Raw genomic sequence first — 26,402 nt, forward strand, 5'->3', positions numbered from 1 at the left:
TTCAAAATAAATGTGAATTGTGGAAAGTTAGGGTTCAATTAAAATGATTAAAATGTAGCTTTTTTATACATAAGCGTTTGCAGTTGTATGTGGAGATTGATCTATCAGAGAATGAAGAAGGCTTGGGATAAATTATAATTTTTCACTTGTTCCAGTGATACAAATCAGATTAACAATCTGTGTGGAGAATCTGTGGATGTGAGCCTACAGCTACCCAATCTGAACATCTTGCTTCTGTTAACCTGCTGTATAACACAGTACACATTTAAAAATCTGTTTATAGTATATTAATTACTTGTATTAGTAATTGCCTATATTGATATTGTATTTCAGGAAAAACACTAAAGAGAACACCAGACTTTTTAAAGAGTCAATGTACCTCTAGAGACTCGTATGACAAAGACAAAGCCCATTTGATCACAGAAGCAGAAATTCCTCCCTTATTATGCACAGAAAACCACCTTTAACAGAATTTGGAAGCTTATTTTAGATCTTAAAATTACATCTTGGTTATAACTACATTTTTCTTCAATTTGTTCTAGAAAGGTTGGCGACATGTTTCCTATAGCATTCTCTAGTTAATAGGGAAGATACATGCTCTGTTCAAATCTTCTACAAATGATATCAAGCCAAGTATTTCAGGGTATTAAAGAGTGGCCAAGGTGATTCACTGGCCAATTTTTCCATCCTCCCATGAGAAATGTCCAGCCACATGTACCTTATGACACCGCCACAGACCAGATGCTAAGCCTGCTGATTGTAAAGTTGTGGAATTGAATCTTTATTCTATCCTAAATCATACTTGAACCTGTGAATGTTTAATATAGTAGTTGTTTGTAAAAAATGTACAGTAGTGATAAAATATTACACGTAATAAAATATTTAAACAAAGGTTAATAAATTGACCAATTCCTGGAAATGGGGCATTTTATTTCTGAGAAATAAAGGAAATTCTTGAAATTGTTCAATACTTTTCTTATCAACTTGTTTGTTGGACTCAAAAGCAATATTATGTTTCTGATTTGCAAGCAATAACAAGATACTCAATTTAAAAGAAGTATTTATCTATGCACCACATATCCTACATCCTAATAGGCTGCGGAGAATGAAAGACAGAATAAAGGAGCTTAAGTGGGTAAAATCCCTGGCCCCAAATACCCTGTGGACCAGCCTGGTTCTGGAAACCGACAACCAAGATGGTCAGAGGGTTGACTCAATTCTGACATTCTATTACCAGGTAGCTCACCTTAGAGCCAAGGTTTAGCTCCAAGGAAGACTGTCACAGAAAAGTCAGTGGGTTCTTCTTCCTTGGAAATAAATTTGATTTGACAATACTGACATTTGACAGGGGAGCATAGAGATCCTGGCAGCAAGGTTTAGAGTGTGGTGGAGTGTGCGAGGCCTGACCAGGGTGCCAGAAATTAAAATACATTTGTAGCCCAAAGTCCACCAAATAGTAGCCCAAAAGTAGATCAATATTACGTTGCCTGCTATAGGTAGCAGAGTTGCCAATTTACAACTTTTGAAACCATGATTTAAAAAAGTATTCAAAGGAAAAAAAATCTTTCGCAGGTTTAAATGAAAATATTAGGCACCTGCCAAAAGCTATTTTTTCAGACAGTACAATAAAAATTCCAACCAATTGTGCATGAATCCACCCAATCTGGCAACACGGGGGTGGGGAGGGAGAAAATTGATGCATGGTGCGGTGTGGGAATCCCGGCAGGGAGCCCATCGCCTGGTGTAGCATTTTTCTTTGGGCAGTCAGGTGTCTGATACATGTGGAAACCCATCACCTGCTTAAGAGAATCCAAAGCAAATTGAGATTTCTATGCATCCCATCTACACATGGGAATCCCAGGGATAGATGGCTGGAATGAAAGGCACTCTCTCCCCAGAGGGATGCATGCTGCTTATCTCACTCTGTCAAGTATTAAGCGCAGGTTAGCAAGAGCCAAGGCTTGGGGACCCAGAGTGTGCACTGGGTTACTGCTGGAGTGTAACCGTGTGACTTGCCATTGATATTGTCTGGTCAGCTTTCCTGTTGCTTGCCTTGACCTTTCAGACTGTGGCTGCAGGGTTAGCAGGAGCTGAGTGGGCTGCCTCCCTGCCCTCCCAGGCCCCGCCATGAGCCAGGCTGGTGGTGCTGTTCTCAGCGGTGCCGAGCGGCACACGGCGGCGCTCCTCACGGTGCGGAGCTCTGGCGGTGAGGCCGGTGCTCGATGCGGTCGGTGTGGATCTCGGGGGGAGGTTAGCGCGCGGTGCAGTGTGGGAGTCGTGGCGGGCGGGAGCGCGCGGTGCACTCTGGGATGTTTTTCGGCCTGTCTCGGGACGGACTGCCTCGGGAGGTAAGAAAACCGAGTGGTGGGGGGTGAGGAGGTGGATGTGTTTTATGTCGAATATCACGGCTGGAATATTCTGTGACCGGGGTGACAACGGTTCGGGGTCAAGTTTCTGTCAGGAGATAGTGTTTCCAGATGTCAGAGTGGCGGTTAAGGGGACTTTTATTCGAGGATGGCGCTGTCGCCATTTTGTACGAAAGAAAAAATCTTAGACGTAGAATGAGCCGCAGCCAGCTCAGGGGAAATAATAATAAACCGGGAGAAAATAACCCGCTTAAGAGCTCCCCATAGGGTTGAGCTCGCTGGGGATGGGGAACAAAGACCCAGCTATAAGTGCGTGGCAACTATTCTGAAAATAAGAGGGGATAAAAGACCCACCGCAGCAAAATGTGGTTGCAGTAAAAAGTTAGGAGATTAACAAAAGCTCCGAGTCAAAAAAAGATGGGTACAGAAGGTGAAAAAAGCGAAGGATAGCTGGTGAGGCGACTATATAGACCAAGTTGAAGTTTTAGGTAGGGTTGAAGGGGGTATCTTAAAAGTAGGTAAACCTAAGGGCGGGTTAAGTAAAACAAAAGGTTGAAAGAACAATAATGTGAAAGGAGGGCGGGTGAGTGAAGGGAACGGTAAGCCCGAAAAAGAGTTGATATTTTCACACAGCAGAAAACAGAAACGACAAATTTGCGAATGAGGTACTCTCTGAAAAGAGTGTTAACAAAGGTACATAGTACAACGTGTTCATGAGAGTTGTGAGTGGATATAATATTAGTAAGACGTTTTGCTGTAAGGAATCTCATTTCAAAAATCAAATGAACAGAAACATGATTGACATCAGCACCAATTTTTAACTAGTGGATGTATTTATTTTGTATCTCTCCTTATCCAAAATGTTACCCCCCCACCACCATTTTCAATTTCCTGGCTTGATGCATCTGCCATTGGTAGTGTGGACCCATATACTGCTGACCTGCTCCAGGAGACATCAAGTCCCAGTGCATTTCCCCCTTCCTGATGTTCCCTTTGAAATGTTTATTTAAAAAGTGATTACTGATGACAGTTTATGGAAGGCTTATTGACTTGGAGAATTAAATGACCACCGCAAAAAAAAACTCCAAACTCTAGCTATGGCTCCATCTCCAACGTGCCCATTCTCTTCCAGGTAACTTGGATGTATTGGTTTCAGTTAATCTCTTAACTTTTCAACCGTTCCCTTTATGAGTTTAGTTTCCAGCACCACAGTGGTTATGGTCAAAGTTAACAATTACATACCACAATATGTGACCAGGGCACCCTGTGTCTGATTGATAGTCTATTATTGGTCATTGAGCAACACACGTAGTATCACTCTTACCTATTTCATCATCTTGTCTGTCACTATGTCTTCTCTAATAGCTTCTCTTCTTGCTGTTGCACAGTTACTTGGGGTTTTCCTCAAGGCTCTATCCTTGGTACTCTCCTTTTTCTTGTCTCCATGCTTCTACTTGGTGAGGTCATAACTGGCATGAAATTCATTTTCACATTTATGTGGATGACACCCAACTCTATCTCTTTGCCACCATCCAGCCTCGACTTCAAACCACTGCTGTGCTGTCTTTCAAATATATCCATGGATGCATTGATTCGTTCAACTGAATGTTGACAATAAACCGTCCTGCTCAGTTCCTTCCAGTGTCTCCTTACCTTTGGATTGTATCAACCACCAAACTGCTTGCAGAGCCAGTGTGCAATCTTAGTGATTTCTTTGACTCAGCTCTCCTTTTGAGTTGAAACCCTCAACCATACTTTTGTCACCTCCAGATTTGACTTTTCTAATGCCCTGTTTACTAGCCTCCCCAGCTCTACCCTCCGCATGCTCCAGATACAAAGAGTTTCAAAGAAGATACAGCTTGGAAACATTCAGGCTAACCAGTCAGTAACCGGTGTTTATACTCCACATGAGTTTTTTGCCCATTCCTTACTGCTTCTCATACTCTTATCCCTCATGCGAAGGCCCATCTTCCCATTGAATGCATCTAGACTCTCTGATTCAGCCACTTCAGGCAGCGAATTCCCAACATGATTCTCCTTGGGGGTGGGTAAGTGGGGTCTTCTTGAACCGACTCCAAGGTGACATGTTTGGAAACAGAATATCAGAATGAACGTTATTGGTGGTCTCGGTAATCCGGTTCCTGAGCCAGTATTCCAGGGCATTGCTGCTGAGAGCCTGGCTTCAAAGAACTACAAAATACAACAACAAAATTACATTAATATAGTGCCTTTCATGTCAGGAGGATGTCCCAAGTCGCTGGGCCATCAGTGTTTTGGACACAAGCTGGTTGTTGGGATCGGGGAGGGGGGAAGGAGGGTGGCCGAAGGCACGGTTGAAGAAGAGGGTCTTGAGACGAGTTTTGAAGGAGAAAGGGTGGGGACAAGGTGGAGGGACTGCTGGATGGAGTTCCAGAGGGTGGGGGCAGAATGGCTGAAAGCCTGACTGCCAATTAGCAACGGCTCCGAGGTGATTGACAGCCTTGGAGCCGCTTGTGAGTGGGTGGGCACTCCAGCCAATTAAAAGCAGCTTCAGCTGTCAATCGATCGTGATTTGACTCCTCCCGTTCCCTTCCTTGTTTCTTCCCCATTCCTCCACTGATTGACAGCCCAACTCCAGCCGCTTGTGAATGGCTGGAGTCCGCTGTCAATGAATCGCAATTTGACTTCTCCCATCTCCACCCTGGAGCCGCTCGTGGCTGAGTGGAGGCACTCGAGACACAGAATGCGTGAGTGAATTCATTCAGCAACGATCGGCCTGGCATTTTTTCCGGATTAACCGAATTGTACAAATGAAACAGCATTTTTAAAAGAATACAAATGAATCAGGGCCAAGGGTGACAACGGAGTCTGGTTAAAATGGCTTCTGCTGTATTGTCAACCAGAATATCATTTTGGCTCAACGATTTTTTTATTATAACTGGTGCTAACTGTTACAGAAACTGAAAATATTCCTGTCAAATTCTCTACCCGGATTGCTCTATTGTTTCAATCTATTTCTTGGCAAAGAAGCCATCCAGTTTGCTTATCACATGCTGCTATTTTTTCTTGGCACTACTCTACCTGGTCTATATGTATAATTGGACTATAGAAAAGAGGTCTCATATTGAACCCATATTTTGGCTTTTAAAAATGTATTTTCAAATGAGGTATACCTCATTTTTCACTGAGATTTTCACTTGCAGGATATTGAATTCTGGGTGTCAGCTGGCATATATTCTGGGTTCTCCCATTTTCCAGAGCAGCTGGGGATGTGTGATGGAAGATTCTATGTGGATTAATGACTTTAAATATCTGAAACACATTGAGGATCCCCACCCCCTTAGTGGAGTCCTGTAGCTCAGTGGTTAGAGCACTCGCTTTGCAAGCAAGAGACCTGAGTTCAATTCCAGGCAGGTCAGGGCAAAACCTTGGGCAAGTTTCCTTACTCCACACACCTAATAATAATCCCTCCAAAAAAACAAAACAATAATTAAATTGGTCATTTTCAATCCATGACTGTTTGTGGGACATTGCTGTGCGTAATTGGCTGCCGCGTTCGCCCACAAATATACAGTCAATTCACTTTACAGTGTGTTCCGTGAAGCGCTTTGGGACGTCCTCCCGACGTGAAAAACGCTATATCAAATGCAAGGATTATTATTATTATTTAGTTTTTGTTCTCCAGTGAGGGAGAATCTGTTTCATTTCTCAATGCAGTGCTAGAGAATGAAGTAACCTTTCAGTATCCTTAAGGCCGGCTTTTAAAGTTTTGGCTTCACTGTTCATGATTTCCAGTAACTTGGACTTTGCCTTGTTTTGTATCATAAGGTGACCAGTGTTGTCACTAAGATTTCAGTAAAATATCATTGTGGATATATGAAAAGTCCACACTATACTTATCTTTCACTGAAAAATGACTAGCAGTTCAACTGTGTTTCTCTTAAAGTTTGTACTTAGATATAGCATTATGAGCTATATAACAGCGGTGGGTAAACTTGAAGGTTTGAATTCAGATTATCACACAAGAGCATGTTGGAACAACATTGAAACTTTAGAATAAGTGTAATTCCCCTTTCTCTACTTCTTCCACCCCAGTACTTATATAGTCCTTGTGACAGCACTGGTGACTTTGGCATAGTTGGTTAACCAAATGGTTAAAAGCTTTTTATAACGGGTGGGTATTGAAGGATTCAAATTGTGTTTCAGCTGATCTTACAATTCAAGTAAGTTATCGTTACTCTTTTTTTGCTAAATCTTAAAATATTGATTTGTTTCCTTCTCCAGAATAATTGTGGCATTCGTAATGTAAAAGAATGGACTTTTTTTTGTCCCGGTGGGATTGGTCATGTCAAATAGCGTATTCCAAAATGGACACTTTCAACTGATTCAATGATGACAATATTTAGTATTGTCCCCAATCTTGAAAAGTGGTAATTCTAACAGTTAGACCATTTGAATAGCCATTGTTCAAAATATGTGGTAATAATAATAATCCTTGCATTTGATATAGCGCTTTTCACGTCGGGAGGACGTCCCAAAGCGCTTCACAGAACACACTGTAAAGTGAATTGACTGTATATTTGTGGGCGAACGCGGCAGTCAATTGCGCACAGCAATGTCCCACAAACATTCATAGATTGAAAATGACCAATTATTTATTGTTTTTGGTTTTGGAGGGATTATTATTAGACGTGTGGAGTAAGGAAACTTGCCCAAGGTTTCGTCCTGCCTGGAAACCTTGGGCAAGTTTCCTTACTCCACACGCCTAATAATAATCCTTCCAAAACCAAAAACAATAAATAATTGGTAGAAAACTCAGCTAGTAACTTGCCCACATGCAAATTTCTGAATAATGCATAAGTGATCAGGCAGCCTCACCCCAGCCTCACATTGCTGTGCACAAATTAGCTGCCGTGTTCACCTACAAAATACAGTCACTACACTTTATAGTAAATCCTGAGAAACATTTTGAAATGTTTTGGGGATGTAATAAGGCGCTATATAAAACGCAAGTACTGTATTATTATGTCCTATCAATCTTTGCTCTCTAAACTAATAATTTATCATTAAATTTCTTATTTTTCTTCAAATGTTAATAATTCTTGAGAAATTTTGGTGTTAATCCAGAGAATGGAGAATTTTGAATCCTTCAGTTGAAAATTAAGGCTATCTGTATTTGTTTATATATGACTTTTACTTCCTTGGTGTTTTCACATGAGTGTTTTTTTATTATGCAGTTTAACTGTTAAAGACTCCGGGATTAAAAATTAAATTATGTGTTTTTGCCATAAAGCATTGTTGAGTTCTGAAAATTTACTGTAAACGAAGGAATAGTTTATTAACCTAGTTCAAATACATCTTTCCCTCACCCCCAGCTCGAGTGCAAACCTTAGACTATCCAACAACTTGGCCACATGCTTCGGGCGTGAAAGTGCTATATAATTTTTTTTAAATGCTGTATTATAACTTGTACTTAGTGTTTCTAAAGAGTGCATTGAATGTAGTCTCAGGTAACAGCTTTTTACTGTTGGGCTATGTCTGCTTTACACTTGTACTAGAGAGACAGAAGGACTTTATCAAATCTCTTGTATCGTGTCATCTCCAATAACTATTATATAAACAATACAAGGAACAAGAAAAGGGCATCAAGTTATTTCCTTTCACAGAGCACATATAATTTGCTCTGTCATGAATTCTGTAGTGAAGATAGTATTAAGTTTCTCCCTAACCGTACCCTTAAAGGTAAATCATAAATCATAGCCATTTGTTGAGGTGTTATCCGGGATGATACTTTCTGTTCAAAGGGCGATAGAAGAAATATTTCATAAATGTCTTATTTCTGTTCCAAGGACAGTACATTTTCTGGATTTCCTTTCTCAGCAACTGGACGGACCACATGTATCAAGTATGTTATGTGGACTGGCTGGGTGTATTCTGGAGTGGCTCAATTTGGTTGAATGGGGCCATGCAATTTGTTGCTGTCCAATCCCAGAAAAACACTGGGAATCATAAAGCAATCACATGAGGTTCTATTCCCAAATCTTGCTTAAGTCTTATTTTTACACCTCACATCCTCTCTTTCTCTTCAAGTGAAATAACCTGTATCCGTTTGTATGACCTCACTTCGTTTTTTAAAATCCTGATTCATGCATCCTCTCTGTCTTTTCTGTAAAGCAATCTGCGTCAGCTATGTGCGTGTCTTTCTGTAACTTAGAATCCTAAGATGATCTTTGCTGCTGTTCTCTCAACCTTTAGAACATCACATCTATTTTGAAGTTCCGCTGCCATTCCAAATGTGACCTTGGTTTAGTGTTTGAAATACAGCCAATAAGTACGTTATTAACTTTGTTGATAATGTTTTGACATTGACTGGCCTTCAGTGAATGATCAATAATATCTCCCCAATACTTTTCTACCTCTGTTAAAGGTTATCTCTTCATTCTGTACCAATTTCTCTTATACTGTTCATTATCATACATTGATCTATAATGCAATCCAAGTGCCATTATTTGGCAATTCACTTAATTGACTTAAAACATCTTGAGTTCCAACCGTTTTTCTTCTATTCAACCATTTTGACACCTATCATTGTTTTGTATCAAAGATCAACTTGTGAATTTTGCAATCTGCTTTCCTATTTTCAACTGTGTTTTTCGTAAACACGACAATATAATGGATTGTTTGAGCAGCTTGAAATACTCATTTCTGTTTATTAAAATTGAAGACTCTATATGGAAAGTAAATACTTGGAAAGGTTCCTCTCCCAACATTTTCACTTGTTCAAGTAAAAATCCATTCACTTGATTTGATAGTGTAAAAGAGATGTCTGTCCAAACAAATTCGCCCACAAAACATAGTCAATTCACTTTACAGTATATTCTGTGAAGCGCTTTGAGACGTCTCGAAGACGTGATATCAAATGCAAGGATTATTATTATTATAAATGTAACAATTCCTAATTGGAGTATTGCTAAGTATTGAATGAACAAACTAGGCTTGTGCATTTTCAAATAAATCATGCACAACTACAAGTATTGGTTTAAATTATAGCAGTTTCCTAGTTTATGTACTTTATAGATTTGTCTTTCTTGTTTTTGACTTTAAGTTATCTGAATACGCACTCGTGATGATAAATATATGCTCAACAAATTCTTGTTCAAATGTCTACTGCTTTCAGTATGCATCTCATGCGTGATGACTTGGTCAAAAAGGATTTATGATGCATTCTAGAAGGTACAATCTTGGAACGTACTGGTGAAAACACTGAATATGTGACCCTTGTTTCTGAATTTTAGACTGTTTTCATATTTTTCTTCTAGCGGTGTCCCAAGAGAAATATCCAAAACCTATATCTATATATCACGTGGCTGGTATTGTACATCATTGTCCCATATGCAGATTGCATATACGCTTGTTCATGTTGCTCTGACTTTGATGACATATTTGTGGAAGTTTTTCTTGTAGAGTTAAGTTATTTTCGAGTTTTTTTCAAGTGCAGAGAAATGGGATACTGCTATACTGTGCACTGTACCCATACCGCTGTATAATGTTGCACGGAATCCTATTTTAAACTGCTTGTCTTTCTACAGACATTTTTGAATTTCATAACGGCACTGACTCTAGAATCTCTGTCCTTTCGATTCATTCATATTCTTGGATCTAATGTTTTTCTTTTAACTTTCAGCCTGGCAAAATTCTTGGAGAAATTACATCCCTGTAGTTTATGAAATCGACCATCTTTTTGACCAAGTTAGAGAGTGAAACAGCATTTAGGAGTTCCTCCTGCTAATCACGAAAGAACTTCTATCCTGCTCTTAACAGTGTTGGAGTAGACACTCTTGTGGCAAAATGTCAAGTTTTGGCAGAGTCCTGGGTGATCAAGGTCGTGCTAAGAGGAAGAGTCGTTTTCATGATGCAGATGCTGGAATTCTTGCTGCAGGTTCATCTCTGAATATTCAAGCAGCTCTTGGGAAATTATGCCAGAATCCACAGTTGACTGGCTTAATAAATATTGGAAGGGGGCAGAGTTTTGGCCCACAAGGTACAGGACAGGGCCAGAGCTTTGGCTTGCATGGTGCAGGTCAGGGTCAGAACTTTGGCTTACAAGGTGCAGGACAGGGGCACAACTTCAGCCTACAAGGTGGGGGGCATGGCCAGAATCTTGGCCTACAAGGCAGTGGACAGAACTTTGGGCCACATGGTACGGGACAGGGTCAGAACTTTGGCCTACAAGGTCAAAGATCTCAAGGTCTGATGTCTTCAGCCGGTGGGCCCTCTCGATACAGCAACACTCCTAGCAGTAGTTTGCCTTCTTTGTTTGGATGTAGAAGTCAAAATCAACCATCTCAAGCTGTTCAGAAACAGATAGATGCAGAGAGGGCCAGTAATATTTTAGCTACCTTTGGCCTTTCATCCAGGGACTTGGATGAATTGAGCCGGTATCCTGAGGAGAAACTTACACCTGAGTGCTTACCAGAAACTCTTATGCAGATTAAAAGGAGAAGAAACGAAGAAGGAAAGTCCTTGAAATATGGTAGAGATGACTGTTCTCCACGGCAAGACGGTTCGTACAGGCCCTCCCATGATGACTGGGAGGAAGAAAGACATTTTAGAAAAAGAAGTTATGAAAGTCATGACTCTGGTCTTGACCCAGTGGTTGACTATGGCCACGGTCGTCCTTCTCGAGAGTCTAGATACGACCGAAAGGACTATGAGCGTGAACGATTAAGAGGCTATGATGACTTTTATAGAGAGGAAATGCATCTTTCTGAATCCCCACACAATTTTGGTAAATTTGATTCTGATTATGGAAGAGTCTCCCGTCTTCCCTCTCCTCCTCGTGCACATGAAAGATCTCTCTTTGAGAGAAAACGAGGATCTCCTTCACAGAGCAACATGAACGATTACCATGGTTTCTTGCCAAAAATCTTCCCTCACTTGTGCTCGCTGTGTGATCTAGCAGTTCATTCTGTACAGGTGAGTGACCTCTATCTTCTTTAAGAATCACTTTATGAAATATAACTATTGCAGTCCCAACTTTTCTTGGACTTGGAAAACATCATTTGGTTTTAAGTTTGCCCTAGCTGACTATCTTTACTTCATAAAGCATTTTGCCTACTTTCAAAAGTATGAAGCACTTAAATCTACTTTGCTGCACATTCTTTTCTTCCCATGGAGATGTATTAATGTAAAGTAAGTACTTGTTGAACATTAGGCTTGTTAGAGTATGTTTCAACAAGGTTTCGTGTCTGCTTCTCAAGAGTATGTGTATTTGATTTCACTTCCTTGTTTAAAAACAATTCAAATTTGACAACAGCGAGATCATTGTTTGTGAATCAATTCTTTAGGGTTAGAAAGTCAAAAAGCCTTATGAAGTTTTCTAAGTCGCTGCTCTTTGCCTGTTATAATGTTCTGTCTTTTGAGTATTGGAGCATATGTCCAGATTTTCTGGATTTTTTTCCATGTGAAAAGGGTGGTCCTTTTAAATCTCTTTTCTGTTGTTCTGTCACATGCAGGCCAATAGAAATGACTTTCCAAAGCCAATCTGGTAGCCAAATAAAATTGTAAAATTTGTACATTGGCCTTTTGACAGTTACCATAACTGTCTTACCCATTCCTTCTCTCTCTTACTCTTATCTTCTGTCTTTAACTTCCCATCTATCTTCCATCTTTAATGGTGATAGTTCTTCCTTATGCTTAGCAAAGGTATAATTGCTCAATACAAACTATAGCGAGGTTTCACCTATGCAAAGCACCATGGGTGAGGCTTTCTACCATTTCATCTTGGGTGCTGCCATCTCAAGGCAAATAAATCTGTTTTTGGAAAATAGTCGAAGGCTTGCCAAAATGGTACTAAAATACTAAAAACGGTTTCCAGGTGTATTTTTTATATTTTTATTGTAGCCATTGCTGATACGATTTCTGTCAAAAATCTGATTCTGATTTCTGAAACTAGATTTCTGTCACTCTAATCACATTTATCAGGTATATAAGATGGAGATTGAAATCCTGAGTTTGTTAGTTTTACAGTACTCCATATTCTAATATTGTGATGTTTCTATCAGATGAAAGAGCAATTACAGCGAGCCTTGGGCTGCATGTTCAGCCCATAAACTTTATCATTTTACCTGGTAGCACTTGACTCCTAAAGATGAAATGCTAAAAGACAAGATTTATGGACCGTCAGGGAGCCAGTGGTGACTAATCATTTGGTGCCACCTGGAAAAGGTATGCTTCTTGGTATTCACAGAAATGGTAAAAGTCAGGCTGGCTAAAAAAGGTGAGTGACTAACATTCAGCAAAAACATATATTTCAAGGTCTCAGTCTGAATAGGTCAAGCGGCACCAACTGTTGTCTTACTTGATGCATTTTAGCTAATACTCCTGGGTATTGTTGGTTGGGAGAAATTATATGTTAACTCTGTTGCTTAAACGTTGCTCAGTGCCAGAGCTGCATTTTTTTGTTTTCGATATCAGCCCAGTTACAGTTAAGCCACTTCACCATTTTGTGTATTATATTATAAAACATTAGTTGATTGAGGCAATCAACACTTGGTAAGCTTTTTAAGGGATATATAGAATTGCCATAGACTTGATGATAGAGCAGTCTCAATGGGTCTCAAAAATAGAGGCCCCACAATGGCCAGAGCGATAAATTCAAGCATTTTAGCTGTGAGTAAAGTCATTTTTCAGTTGGAATTTTTTAAAAATCCAAGCCTTCTGCTTGGATTTTGTTGGACCCCTAAAATTCCACTTATTCTAATCATAACTTTTGGCACACTTCAGTTAGTTGTTCTTCCCCTTTAGTTTTCCTTTTCTCTTCCTCAATTTTATTTTCACTCCTTTGTGGGCTGTTGCTGGTGCAGATCAGCTTCTACACTTGCCCACATAATATTCTATACTATATACAATTATATTTCCAGATGATCAGCCCATTCTTTGCATGTGTTAATTTTAGGTTCTTTCTGACTTTTAATTAAAACATAAGGGTCCACCTTGATGTCACAATTTCAAAGATACGTAGTCTTTCCGGCAGCTGTCCTGCTTTATATCCCCTCCTAATTCAAATTTACCCCTGAAATGAAATTAATTATCTACTCATCTCATTGTTTATGGGGCAAATCACTGCATTTGTCCCTACATAACAACATTCAATTCCTGCTAATCAATTATTTTGTAAAGCCCCTTTGAGACGTTTATTTTGAATGTAAGGTGCTTAATAAATGCAAGTTGATACACCAATTTACAACTTTACAACGGGTTCTGGTCTAGCAGAAATATCACAATTGATGGAAATCCTTTTTTATGGAACTGGAGCAACTGACCGTAACAGATGATTTACTGAAGAGATTGGGCATGTGCTGTATTCCTACTAAAATGGTACATAATAGACTCAATTTGGATCAATTTTGTTAGCATTACATTTAGATCTCATTAACATAAGCCATCCTTCTGTTTAAGTACACCCACCACAATAGTAAAATACATAATTTAAGATTTAGCCCTCTGTTTAAAAAAAACTGCTAAGTTTACCGAATATAATGAACTGTTCCTAAAGCCCAATGTTCAGTTGTTATTTAAACACAGGCAACATAGTTTCTCAGCAAGAAAAGTTTGTAGTTCAACAAGTAAACTATGTTGGGAAGAAACCAATAGTATGTCGCCGGTAGAGCTAACCAGGAATGTATTAGAACTAACTTGTTATGCTCCTAATGCAAAGGTAACAATTGTAGCACTTGGTTCTCAGTTCTGGAGAAAGATGTATTTGGAAGTCTAAAGTGTGAATTGGCTAGTTGAACAGATAATTTGATGTACAATGCACATGTAAACTGCCCAGCTTCTGATACCCACTACTCACACAGAGGCCCCTCTTTCAAAACAGTGCAAGGTGACAAGTTAGTTATTCTATTCTAATGAACAAACTTGCATTAGGCAGCTATGGGTGCCCTCAATGCTAGTGTACGACAGTAGTCTATGGGACACTCCACACATTTTTATAGCTGATATCTGAGTTTCTGCTGCAGACTTTTCAGAAAAAAGGTACAAGAAATTCCAAAAAGTATAAATGTACTTCAAAGACATTCTGTAAATGACCCGTTCACCCACCTCCGCTATATTTCCTGTCTCCACAACTCCTGACTCTCAGGCAGCTGAGGCCCTCATCCATGCTTTAATTAAGTCGAAGCTTCACTGTGCTAACCTCCTGCTCACTGGACTTCCCAACGTTTCCCTCCACAAGCTACAGATTATTCAGAACTCTGAAGCTAGTATACTCTCCTGCATCAAGCTCCGCCATCCTTGCATGTCTTCACTGGCTCTCCATCCCCCAGAGGATTGAGTTTATGATCTTCAGCCCTCACTTTTCAAGTCCTCCACGACCTTGCTCCTTCCTACCTCTGTGACGTACTAATACTTTACCAGCTCCATGTCCCCCGCCTTGCCCATCCCAGCATTGATGATCAGGCCTTCAGCCTTTCTCCCCCACCCTCTGGCTTGTTCCCTTCCTTGCTTCCTTTAAGGTCCATTACAACACCTTCCTCTTTGACCATGCCTTCGGTCATCCTCTCACCTCCATTCCCCCTTATCCTCCACCCCTCTTGTTTCCAAACCCCAGCTCAAGTGCAAACCCTTGACTATTCAGTGCCTTGAGACATCCTCTTATATGAAATGCTATATATAACAAATGTTAATTAAACCTCAGTTCATTTCTCCAGGAAGCATGAACAGCAGAAGGCTGGAAAGAAATAGCCTTTTGTCACCTTTTCTGATTTCATTTCAGTCTCCCTGCCACTCTAATGCTGACAGAATTGAATGGGGATCAACACCCAATATTTTTATGAAACTAGCCTTCTCCTTAATTCTTTTTGTGATCGGTGCTGCTTGGTGTTGTTTTTGCAATATCATTTTTTTTAAATCTTCTAGCAATTCTTTCTCAAAGATGCTTGCAACAAGCAAATAATTAAATGACCAATTCAGAATTAGGTGTTGTGTACAATGGAACAGAATACAATTCATTCCCCTAGGAGTTTTTTTTAAACATTGCATGGTGATAGCAACATCCTGCTTATGCATTGAGCCTAAATGTCCTCGAAAAATTAAGTTATGGTAATAAATGTTAGACGTCTAATGCAATGATGTCCAATAGAAATCACTGACTAGCCACAGGTATGGCTACTGTTTTAAACACCTGCACTAATTTTAGTAGAAAATTCCTTACGTACACTCACACAATAGAAGTAAATGAACTTAACATGTATGTTTACAATGATATTTACTTAACAAAGATCTACCACCGTTCAGTGTGAAACATTCCAGTCTTTCTCTTTCATCAAAGTTGGAATTGTTTGGACGTTTTGGTCTTCTCTTTTTCTATTGCAAGACTCACCAGACCTGCCCATGCTCCATTCAGAACGTGGTTGGATTCTGCTTGCCCTTTGCCCTGACGTGTCCCGTTGGAGCTGCTCATTATTGACTGACAGCTCCTCTCTCACGTTTACTGGTGTTTCCATGGTGCTGTAATTAGACGTTTTCACTCTTGTTACACACCATTTTAGCAAATATCCAATAAACAGTAACCAAGAAAGTAAACCACACAGAACAATCAAAATCACTTGCACACACTGCTTTTCGTCTTACCATTTAATAACAATAATAATAACCATTCTACCAACAAATGCACAAAAAGGTCAAGGTAACACATACATACACCATGCAAATGAATATTAAGATCACATGCCCAGTGACGGGTGTCTTACTCATTTTTACTTAATAATCAAAAATGCAATTTCGCCACATCTGGATTTCCAATTCAGCACATGTGGTTAGTGGCTAATATATTGGACAACCCTGCTCTAATGGTAAGGCATCACAAAAAGTTGTTTAACCTGGTTAATTGTTTAATATTTTTAAAGATAATGATTTCAATAAATTTATCTTATGATGAAAGAGAGAGAAGGAAATAAAATGGTTTTCTTGTTTTCTGCATGTGCTATCTAATCTCTCCTGATTGGAAAAATCAGCCTTCTGAAGCCTTATTCCAAACTGAAACTTTAAAATTTGACATTTCCCTGTGATTTACTATTGTCTATCAGCTGAACTCACCAGTATGGAGAGTCATTTAATTCACAATTTAAAATAAATTAATTCCCAAAGTGGGCTACTATATTTCCTTTCTATTAATGTACAGGAAAAATGTTCTTTTAATTCACTGCTACCAAACCAACAGAAAGTATTAATGGATGTGTGCAGCCAACAGAGTTGTATATGTTCATTATTACTCATTCTTGCAGATACGCCAAATTACCTTTTTTATTTCAGTTCTAATGTGTACATTTACTGTTGTTTTTCCTCCTAATAGGAGTGGAACCAACACAAGAATGCTACAACACACAGACGACTTTGCCAGCTACTTGTGGAAATGTATGTTTTATGTTTACTACCTTTGCTAACTAGGGCATAGTCAAACATGAGTTTTGAATTCAGTATGTCAAACTACTTATTCAATTGTTTTCTCATGGATATAAAATATGAGGCTCCATTGTTAAAAAAAAAAGCAACCTTTTCAGGGATGGAAAAACATATTTACATGAAACCATAGTATGTAGGCAATTTATGGTCTGGTTCTTGGAGTAAAGTCTAGATTAAGATGCATTTTTCTTCTTTTTCTTCCTGCTCTGCTTGTAAATCAATAAATGGTAAATCCATCTGGATGGAAATCTAGGGCATATTGCTTTGACGTCTCCTTGTGATGGCCTTATCAGCTATGTGATTTCCCATAACCTTATGGTTTCAAATAACCTCTACTGCACCTATGACTTTATTGTTCTATTTTAATACTGTTTGAATGTTGCTTCATACTATAATTTGCCGCTCAGCATTTACATTATGTTACACATTTAGTAGCTTGCTTTGTCTAAGAGCTCCCCGGTGCTCTACTGCGTGAAGGGCACTATATAAGTGCAAGTTGCTGTTGTTATTGCTTTGTATTTTCAAGCCCTTTTCTAAAATATTAGTATATTTGTATTATATTTAATATATTTTATTATATGGAGTCCTGTAGCAAACTGGTTAGAGCACTTGCCTCGCAAGAGAGAGACCTGGGTTTGTTTCCCAACTGGGCGAAACATTGGGCAAGTTTTCTTACTCCACACGCCTTTGTTTATCTAGCATTAAGTAAAAATCCGGTTGTTAGTTAATTGGTGGATCGCTATTCCGGGAGTAATGATTCCTTCAAAAAATAATAATAAATTGGTCACTCCATCTACGACTGTTTGTGGAACCCTGCTGTGTTGCCGCGTTTCACCCACAAAATATAGTCAATTCACTTTACAATATATTCTGTGAAGCACTTTGAGATGGCTCAAAGATGTGATAAGGCGCTATATCAAATGCAAGGATTATTATTATTATAATCTGTATTGTATTAATTTCCAGATACCCAGAATGGAACCCAGATGCTTTTCCAACTCAAGGGTAAGTGCACAGTCCTTGCATGTTGAAATATTTTTACAAGGATTTATTTGGTTCAATCTAGTGTTTCCCACCCCCACATAATTGGTGACTACATTAGAAATGTTTGAGTTTTTAATGTTTTTTTTGATGTGAGATTAACAAGCAAAGTGATTTGTTAATTTCAGTTTGCAAAAATCCCAAATACACATGAAATATCAATCAAGTACATCATTAATCAGCTTGTTGCTCTGGAGCAGAACTTGTATATTCTCACTCCAAAACCAATAGTTGATCATTCGTTGCAGAACAGGATCCAGCTTTGTAGATTCACCCACAAGTGCAGTGTATTCTGTGAAGCGCTTGAGATGTCTAGAAGACGGGAAAAGCGCTATATCAAATGCAAGGATTATTATATTATTAGAGTGTGATATCATGCCAGTGTGGCAGAGTGCAGTGGAGAATGTTGTGTGCACTTGACGCTGTTCTATTATGCCAGGATATTGGTAGCCCTTGTGATAATTGCATTTTCTTGTACCAATTTTGCTGTTTGACCAGAAAAAGCATGATTACAATTACAATCAGTTTTAGCATTTAAATGTATTTGGCCTATTTGTTATTGTAGTATCAACATTTAGAATGTGTTACAACTCCCATCACTTTACTTAAATCACTTTTTGTTCCTAACGTTTCTGTGAGAATCTTGCTTAGATTTTGTTTGTTGTTTGTAGGTCCGATTCACTTGTTTTACAATCAACAAACTTGGCTCCAGGCATTCTTGGTGCCCCACCACCTGGACCCCTTATTCCAAACAGAAGAATGATGGGAGGAGTGGATTCTCATGCGGCTTTAGGTAACAAAATGCTTGACTATATTCCCCAAATTGTTGGCGGAAACAAGGTTTCAATTTTCATACTCGGTGACCAACCCCATTGCTGTTTGGAAATAGTCTAAATGTTATGGGCTAAATTTTGGGGATAGCCCAAAGGAGATGATCATTTAAGAAGAGCTTGCATTATTTCCACCTGGAGAGAGAAACAAGTCACCCTGAGGAACCCCAGCTCACCATAGCTACTGCCACTCAAAATATGACTCCTGATTACAGATGTAAGAAAGGAAGAATTAGGAAACAAAGATTTGTTCGATTGAGCATCTACACATCAGCTGAGTAATGCCTCCTAGCCATATACAGGAGATGGTTGATTGACCTTCGAATGCACAAAAATGGGCAATTCCAAAAATTCAGCAAGGGTTTAGATCAAGTGCCAATGCTTTTGGATCGCAACCTAGCAATGTTCCATCACAGTACAAAAAGATATGGAAGAAGCCTTTTCCTGTGGAAAAGGTCTTCTACCTTTTCTGAAATGCCTTCACCGAGATTGAGGTAATTTTGGATTTGGTTAGTATTAATAGAGTGAATTTGCTGAAGAGACAAAGCAACAGATCATCCTACTTTCTTGTATGAAACATTTAAAGTGGGATGGAGTTCCAGAGTGTGGGGGCAGAGAGGCTGAAAGCCCGACCACTGATAGTAGGGCGGGTCGGGCAGGAGACATGGAACAGGCCGGATCCCGGTGAACGGAGGGAGCGGGCAGGCTCGTAGGGAGTCAGCAGGTCAGAGAGGTAGGAGGGGCAAGGCCATGGGTGGCCTTAAAGGTGATGACGAGGATCTTGACCTCGATCCTCTGGGGGATGGGGAGCCAGTGGAGTCGGGCGAGGGTGGGAGTGATGGGGTCACGAAGCCTGGTGCGTGAGAGTACACAAGCTGAAGAGTTTTGGATGATCTACAGCTTGTGAAGGGAAGAGTTGGGAAGGCCAATGAGGAGGGAGTTCCCTCAAAGGGATTTGCTGGAATACAGTCATTGGAATTAGTATCTAAATTTTTATAGGATTGGTTAGACCATCTTAAGACATCTGTGAGTGGTATTTTAGCTCTTTGTTACGCTGAGAGTAACATTACTGTCTCCAGATCAGAAAGGCAAAGCAGAAGAAAGGAATATGAAAAAAAGTTAATTTGTAATCTCTATCTGAAATCCTTGCTCAAAGGTTCTTTATTGCAATTGGGGAGAAATGAAGAAATCTCTTTATAGAAATGTTGCCTACATCTTTTCTTTTGTTCTAGGTCCAAATAGAAAAAGTCCTATGGCTAACAAGCAAGGGAACAACATTTACAGACCAAAGCAGCCAGTCAGAATGGTTAGTTGCTGTCTCATATTCTTGATTCCTCCATTATTAACACACATTTTAGGTAATAGTTTGAGTTTCTACTCTTTATTTTTTCTGTATTTACCTGAGTGGCATCAAATGAGGAATGTTGACTTTTTTTAACATAGAATTGCAGACTGTACATCACCAGAACAGGCTACTTTGCCCAACTAATCCATGCCGCTGTTTATATCCCACCCATTCTAATCTCCTCCTCTTCATTCCTATTTTCCTCACTCAATTCATGCTTTGAGTTTGCTTTTATCTGCATTGACACTTATATTGCAACCTTAGCTTCTGGTTGTTAGTTCCATATTTTAACCATACTCTGTGTAAGGCAACTCTTTTATATCTGCTAGTGGCTATCATATTTATGCCCCATCATCTTTACGACTCACCAGTTTGTGAAAACAACCTATTGAACCCTTTCATAACTCTTTTACCTTTATGATGTCACCTCCCAAACGCCTCATCTCCAAAGGGGGAAAAAGCTCTAATCTGATGTTATATTTGCTACTCTTTTACAATTTCACTTTTACTAATAAACTCTTACTTTAAAATAGTACATTATCTCTGGATCGCACTTTGACTGGAAAAGTGCATTGTGCCCATTAAATTCTGTTGGGTTTAAGCAGCATTTTACACTCAAAGTGCCTAATGCCTGTTACTCAATCTTTTTCTTCTTCATTAGGGTGCCAACGATGAACTTGGACGAGTCGTTCACATCAGCCAGTTGCCACGAGTTAGATGTACAAATATTGATCTGATCAAGCTGGCCGAGCCTTTTGGAAATGTTACTAATTCCTTGGTGGTAAAGACAAAGAGTGAGGTAAATACCTTTCCAAATAGTTAGGAGGATTCTGTCCTGTCTTGGATGTGTCCAAACCTTAAAGATAGGCACTAAAATTGCAAACTGAAAATTAAACTTACATTACTTTTCAAAGGCAGTTCCCTGCCTTTTCCAGGCTTGACCCAGCAATTAGTCACCACTTCAATTGAGACCCCTTTGTCAATGGTGAGCTACTTATTCATCTATTGGGCCATTACCTTCTTAATCATTTTGACCAACCCGCTTTGAGTACCTTGCACCTGAATCACACCCATTTCAACGCTTAATTTCTGTGTTTGCGCAGAACATGGTTTTGAATGTAAAGGGGGATACAGCACTTGAGCAAAGCACTTAAGTGGATGCGATGTGATCACACAGAGGGAGAAGACCGAGAGAGTGAGTGTCTAAGAAGGGGAGGGAGAAGAGGGCAGGGAGAGTGAGTCGAGGTAGGTGGGAAGGGAGAGATTCAAAGAGATGAAGAGGTGGGGAAGGTAGAGTGAAAGAATGTTGTAGTGGGAGTAAGAAAGCTGAAAGACTGGAGTGAACAGTACACAAGATAAAGAGAATAGGCAGATGTGCAGCATGTGACTGACTGAGTGAAAGAGATCAGTGAGGGAAGAGATACGGGAAGAAACAAATGAGTGAGAATTTGTAACAGACATTCATGGAAAAACTGGCGAGGGACACAAAGAGTGAGCTATGCAAAGACAAGAAACGGAGACAGGATAAGAAGTGAGAGTAAAACTTAGAATGAAGCATGGAGACAAATATTGTCAGAAACTCATTCACAAAGTCTACTTACTCTTGCTATCAACATCTCCTTCCTGCAAACCTTGGTTCCCCATAAACCTTCTTCCCTAATACCTGTCCTGGCATTGGCCACGTATATATATAGGAGCAATTTGGTATGTTGCTTAGAATAACATTTTCTTAAGTGTGTTTTTGAATATGCAAATATATATAATTTTTTTATGTTTTTAATTGTAGGCATTTATAGAGCTGGCCTATACTGAAGCAGCTCAGGCCATGGTCAAATATTATCGAAATAAACCTGCTTTTCTTCGAGGCAGTGTCGTCAGAGTGGACCTGTCCCAGAAATATAAGAAGATGACTATAAAGGTATTTTATTTACAAGTGTGTGTCTGTTGGTCATCAGCGCTACATATTTACATAGACACACTTCCATAAAATATACCATTTTACCTTGTAAACATCTTCACAACTTGAGGTAATACATCAGGATTATGCAAGAATTTACTACAGATATTGTTTCATTTACCATATCTAAAACATACTTGGTGAAAAATTGTGAACTGTTAATGCGCTAGGAACAATTCAGGTTTAAATAAATTAACTAACTTTAATTTTGTTTTCAGGGTCAAGAAAGTGAAGAGAACAGCCGGGTGGTTCATATTAGCAACTTGCCTTCTGTTGGTTACTCTGATGCAGAAATTGTGAGCCTTGGTATGCCCTTTGGAAGAGTGACTAATTACCTGCTTATGAGAGTTAAAAATCAGGTTTGTCCAAGACTTGAATACTGTTCCTATATCTCAGAGGCTTCAGTAATCCTGTATGATCGTAAAAGGCAGTGTTGCAGTGGAATCTTAGATTAGGTACAAAATGCGCAATTAGCTGCTGTGATTCGCCCACAAAATATACAGTCAATTCACTTCACAGTATATTCTGTGAAGTGCTTTGAGACGTTTCGAAGACATGATAAGGCGCTATATCAAATGCAAGGATTATTATTATTAAAGACAGTATAGAGACTAATGTCTAAAAGTAGAAGGTAGTGAAGCAAATGAAATGAGTGAGCTGTCAAAATGAATTATTGTAGGTTTTGGAAGGTAATTGTGTAAGGGTTAATTTAAATTCTTGATCCTGCAGTGAAGTAAGGACTGACACAGATGTACAAAAATATAGATGTTTATTAATTTGGATTAGTAATAGTTATGAGTAATTAAAAGCATACATCACAATAATGCTTACGTATCGACGCATAGCTCACAACGATTTAAGTTGACCTAAGGTGCTGCGGAAGAGATAGAGTAGCAATGTCCAATGTAATGTCCATTTTAACCCAAATATAATATCACCCAAAAGTATCCAGATATTTTTGTTTGTTCAATTCGATCACTCCCCAGGTATTATGGCATGTCCAATTCTATTATGGCACGTCCAATTCGATCACCAGAAAGTATCCAATATCATGGAACATCCAATTCGATCCCTCTAATTTAATTCTTTTTTCCAATTCTCTTCCAAATCGATCTCCGTTTATAGAGCTCGTTAGGTGACCTTTCACCTATTGTCTTTTGCAAGATGATTCCTTTGTAAAAACAAATGCAACATAGCTCTCTACAGCTGCGGACTATTTGTCCATGAAAAAATGTCTGATAAGGAATGAAAACAGTTTGTTGTTTATAAACAGTCTTTTGTTTCTCCTCCTTGAGTAAGGATCTTGTTCGAAGCTAGTCGCAACCAATTCCCCTCATATGAGATTTATCATATGTTTCAAATATATATAAACATTGCAAATATAATTTGAGATATTATTTAAAACATTAATTACAGAATCCTACAATTGTAGATTAAATCACATTTGAATATCGATGAGTCATTGTCGTAGAGCTCCAGCAATGAGCTCTACAAGGAAAATAAATGGCCTTTGAGGTATTCCTTTGTGTAACAGATGTAGAAAATGGGGTTGATGACCTGATTGAAAGGAGGGATAGGGTTGAATCCGCATTCAAGTTATGTGGGTTAACACCCAGAATATCAAAGGAACTGGAAACAAATAGAAAAACATGGAGCAAGTGGTGATATCTGGGGTGTTGCTGGTGCTATTTGATGGTATGGGGTGAATAAGCACGATACAATAACTGATTTCAAGGAGTGGCTATTACAATAGACTTCACATGTAGGAAACTCCTCATTAACTAATAGCTGTACGGGGTATTTCGAATCTAATAATAAGGACTGTATGGACTTGGTGAGATTGACAACTAATCTGTTGCCTCAGAACATGAATTCATTAATTGATTTATTTACCTGGGTTTGATCTTTGAAAAATGTATGTGACCAAATCAAGAGAGATCATAAAAAGTTTGGGTAAAGGCAGAAATACAAAATCCAGATAAGACCATGTTTAAGAATATGCTTAAATGTTATAATTCAAGGAGCATTCATTATATTTTCCTTTGTTTTAACCATCAGGTTTTTCTAGAAATGGAATCTCACCAAGCTGGGATGACAATGGTTGAAAAATTCAAGAAAATGCCGTTACTGTTCCATGGCAGGGAACTGAAAGTGTATTTATCTCAAAAATACAAGAATCTTGTATTGAGGGTAAGTGATATAATTACCATTCAATTTCTACAATGGGCTCAATGAGTGATTAAGTATTAAGTATGGCCAAGGTGGTGCATATAATGAAGGTAAAACAGGTCCTGGCGTTTTTCTCCCCATTATTTACCTGAATTTAATTTAAAAAAACTTGTATTTGGTATAGCACATTACCACATCGGAAGGACGTCTCAAAGCACTTCACAGAATTTACTGTGAAATGGAGTGACTGTGTATTTGTAGACAAACGTAGCAGCACACTTACGCACAGCAATGTCCCATGAAAAAGAGAAAGAGAAGCTTATTCTATTTAACACCCAAAACAGATTTATAATGGCATATCTATTTTGATGGTTCACATCACATCTATATAAAGCACTTCAGGTACATATTTACAATGCTCACTGAGCCAAGCAGATTTCACAAACATGTGAAGCTCCTCCTATTTCATGTCTTTATTCGAGAAAACCCACTGATGCATAATAGCTGTAATGTTCTTTACATACCACCTGGCTCAGTTGGTGGCACTATAATCATGCATTGTCGGAGGTGCTGTCCTTTGAATAAAACATTAAACCGAGATCTTATCGTTACATTCAAGGCCACTAGTTTAAAAAAAATGGGAAAACTTTCTAGTGTTCTGCCAAGAGATAAAATTGATCATTCAATTAATGACTGTGGGGCATGGTGTACAAGTTGGCTGTTGCATTTGCCTACAGTATACACTTTACACTATATACTGTGAAATGCTTTGAGAAATTGTGACACGGTGTTAAGATGCTATATCAAAAGCAAGATTATTTATAGTGATCATTGGGGAGTCCTGGAAATACGACTCGACAGCAGCCACAGTTGTGATCCAAGCATTCATGTTTAATCAAGCCCCTTCATCTGAATGTGGAAGGTAGTATGACTGCTTGTTTTCTCAGCATCAATAAATTAAATTTAGGTCACCATCAAGGGAAGTTAATGTTACTTTTTGTTCTTTCAGAAACAAGGCAAAGATGTTGCCGAACTGATGAAGAACAAAGATCAGGATGACAGGTAAGAAAAATGCAAGCTCCTCTTCACTTAAGGTATAAGAAATCTGGCATGTTTGATCAACCTACAAATTCGATTGCTAATTTGTTAAGAAATTTGAGTGAAAATGCAGTTTGTGGTATTTAAAATCGGTGATGATCATCACAGTATGGGCATTGCAATCCTGGACATTGTTGCCTTAGTGGAGAATCAGACACAATCCCCTACTCCATAACGTGTCCATACTACTTCAGAATGTATGTTGAACCTTTGATTTAAAAAAAAGTAATCTTTTTAGTTTTAGTTTCATCTTATCATTTTAATAATAATAATTCTTGTGTTTGATATAGCGCCTTATCACGTCGTTGAGAATTCTCAAACTCTTCACAGAATATATTGTAAAGTGAATTGACCACCTATATATTGTGGGCGAAATGGAAGCACTCAGTAAAAGTTATTTCCATACAATTTATTATCTAGCTTTTCACTTGGAAGCAACAGGAAAAGAGGTCGTTCTGATAGCCCTTCCTCTAAAGGAGTACGATCTCCCAGCCTTAAGAGAAAGGCTCAAGACAAACCTAAGACGTCTACTGGGTCTGACCAGGAAAAAGTACAACTAGACTCCCCTGAAGAGGGCAAAGATCCAAAACATACAGAAGGAGAGGATCCTGGAGAAATCAAGAAAGTGCAGGAAGAGCCCCTCCCAGATATAGAGAGCTATGCGCAACTCAGTGAAGCGGAAGAAGAACTGCTCTTGGCATATACAGAATCAGTAAAGGACGAGGCTGAAACTGCCGACGCAGAGGGAGTTATGGAGACTGAAGCAGAGGCAGAAACTGGGTTTTCCAACAAATCCGAATCAAAGGAAGAGGTGGGCGATGCACAACCAAATCCACAACTCACAGAAAAACCAACCCAGAAGGTAGGAGACACTAAAAGCTCAGTGGGCTCTGTGGCTCATGCAATACAGTGAGGTCTGAAAGTGGTCCTTGTCATGTCTCTAAACCCATGTCCAGTATTTTATAAAAGAAGCAACTAGGGCAAAGAATTATGTTACCTCTTTGGGATTGTCCCCTGAACCTCTCACTGGTGAGAAAGCAGGACAAGCAGCTGCTTATGGATCACTAACGATTCTATTCTTGGCCTGGTGTACATCTATAATATTCAAAAACATTTACAGAATCTTTTCTTTCAACACATATAGAGTTTAA

The 26,402-nt window shown here is 39.1% G+C and overlaps 1 protein-coding gene across 2 annotated transcripts in view; it reads left to right on the plus strand.

The window, feature by feature from the left end:
* Nucleotides 1–2,264: 2,264 nt before the first annotated feature.
* LOC103177266 (matrin-3) overlaps nucleotides 2,265–26,402 on the plus strand; it is a 29,303-nt gene continuing 5,165 nt past the window's right edge. The window contains exons 1-12 of one of the 2 annotated variants that reach the window (XM_007891354.1): nucleotides 2,284–2,348; nucleotides 10,030–11,321; nucleotides 16,702–16,763; nucleotides 17,778–17,816; nucleotides 18,524–18,645; nucleotides 19,915–19,988; nucleotides 20,689–20,826; nucleotides 21,814–21,945; nucleotides 22,203–22,343; nucleotides 24,043–24,174; nucleotides 25,163–25,215; nucleotides 25,672–26,113. In XM_007891354.1, coding sequence (XP_007889545.1) covers nucleotides 10,194–11,321; nucleotides 16,702–16,763; nucleotides 17,778–17,816; nucleotides 18,524–18,645; nucleotides 19,915–19,988; nucleotides 20,689–20,826; nucleotides 21,814–21,945; nucleotides 22,203–22,343; nucleotides 24,043–24,174; nucleotides 25,163–25,215; nucleotides 25,672–26,113 — 2,463 coding nt within the window. In that variant the 5' untranslated portion in view covers nucleotides 2,284–2,348; nucleotides 10,030–10,193. Of the gene's footprint in view, nucleotides 2,349–10,029; nucleotides 11,322–16,701; nucleotides 16,764–17,777; nucleotides 17,817–18,523; nucleotides 18,646–19,914; nucleotides 19,989–20,688; nucleotides 20,827–21,813; nucleotides 21,946–22,202; nucleotides 22,344–24,042; nucleotides 24,175–25,162; nucleotides 25,216–25,671; nucleotides 26,114–26,402 lie in introns of both variants that reach the window. The other variant, XM_007891355.1, reaches the window with a different exon arrangement.

Source organism: Callorhinchus milii, unplaced genomic scaffold (assembly GCF_018977255.1).
Source record: "Callorhinchus milii isolate IMCB2004 unplaced genomic scaffold, IMCB_Cmil_1.0 Scaffold13, whole genome shotgun sequence".
Classification (NCBI taxonomy): Eukaryota; Metazoa; Chordata; class Chondrichthyes; order Chimaeriformes; family Callorhinchidae; genus Callorhinchus; species Callorhinchus milii.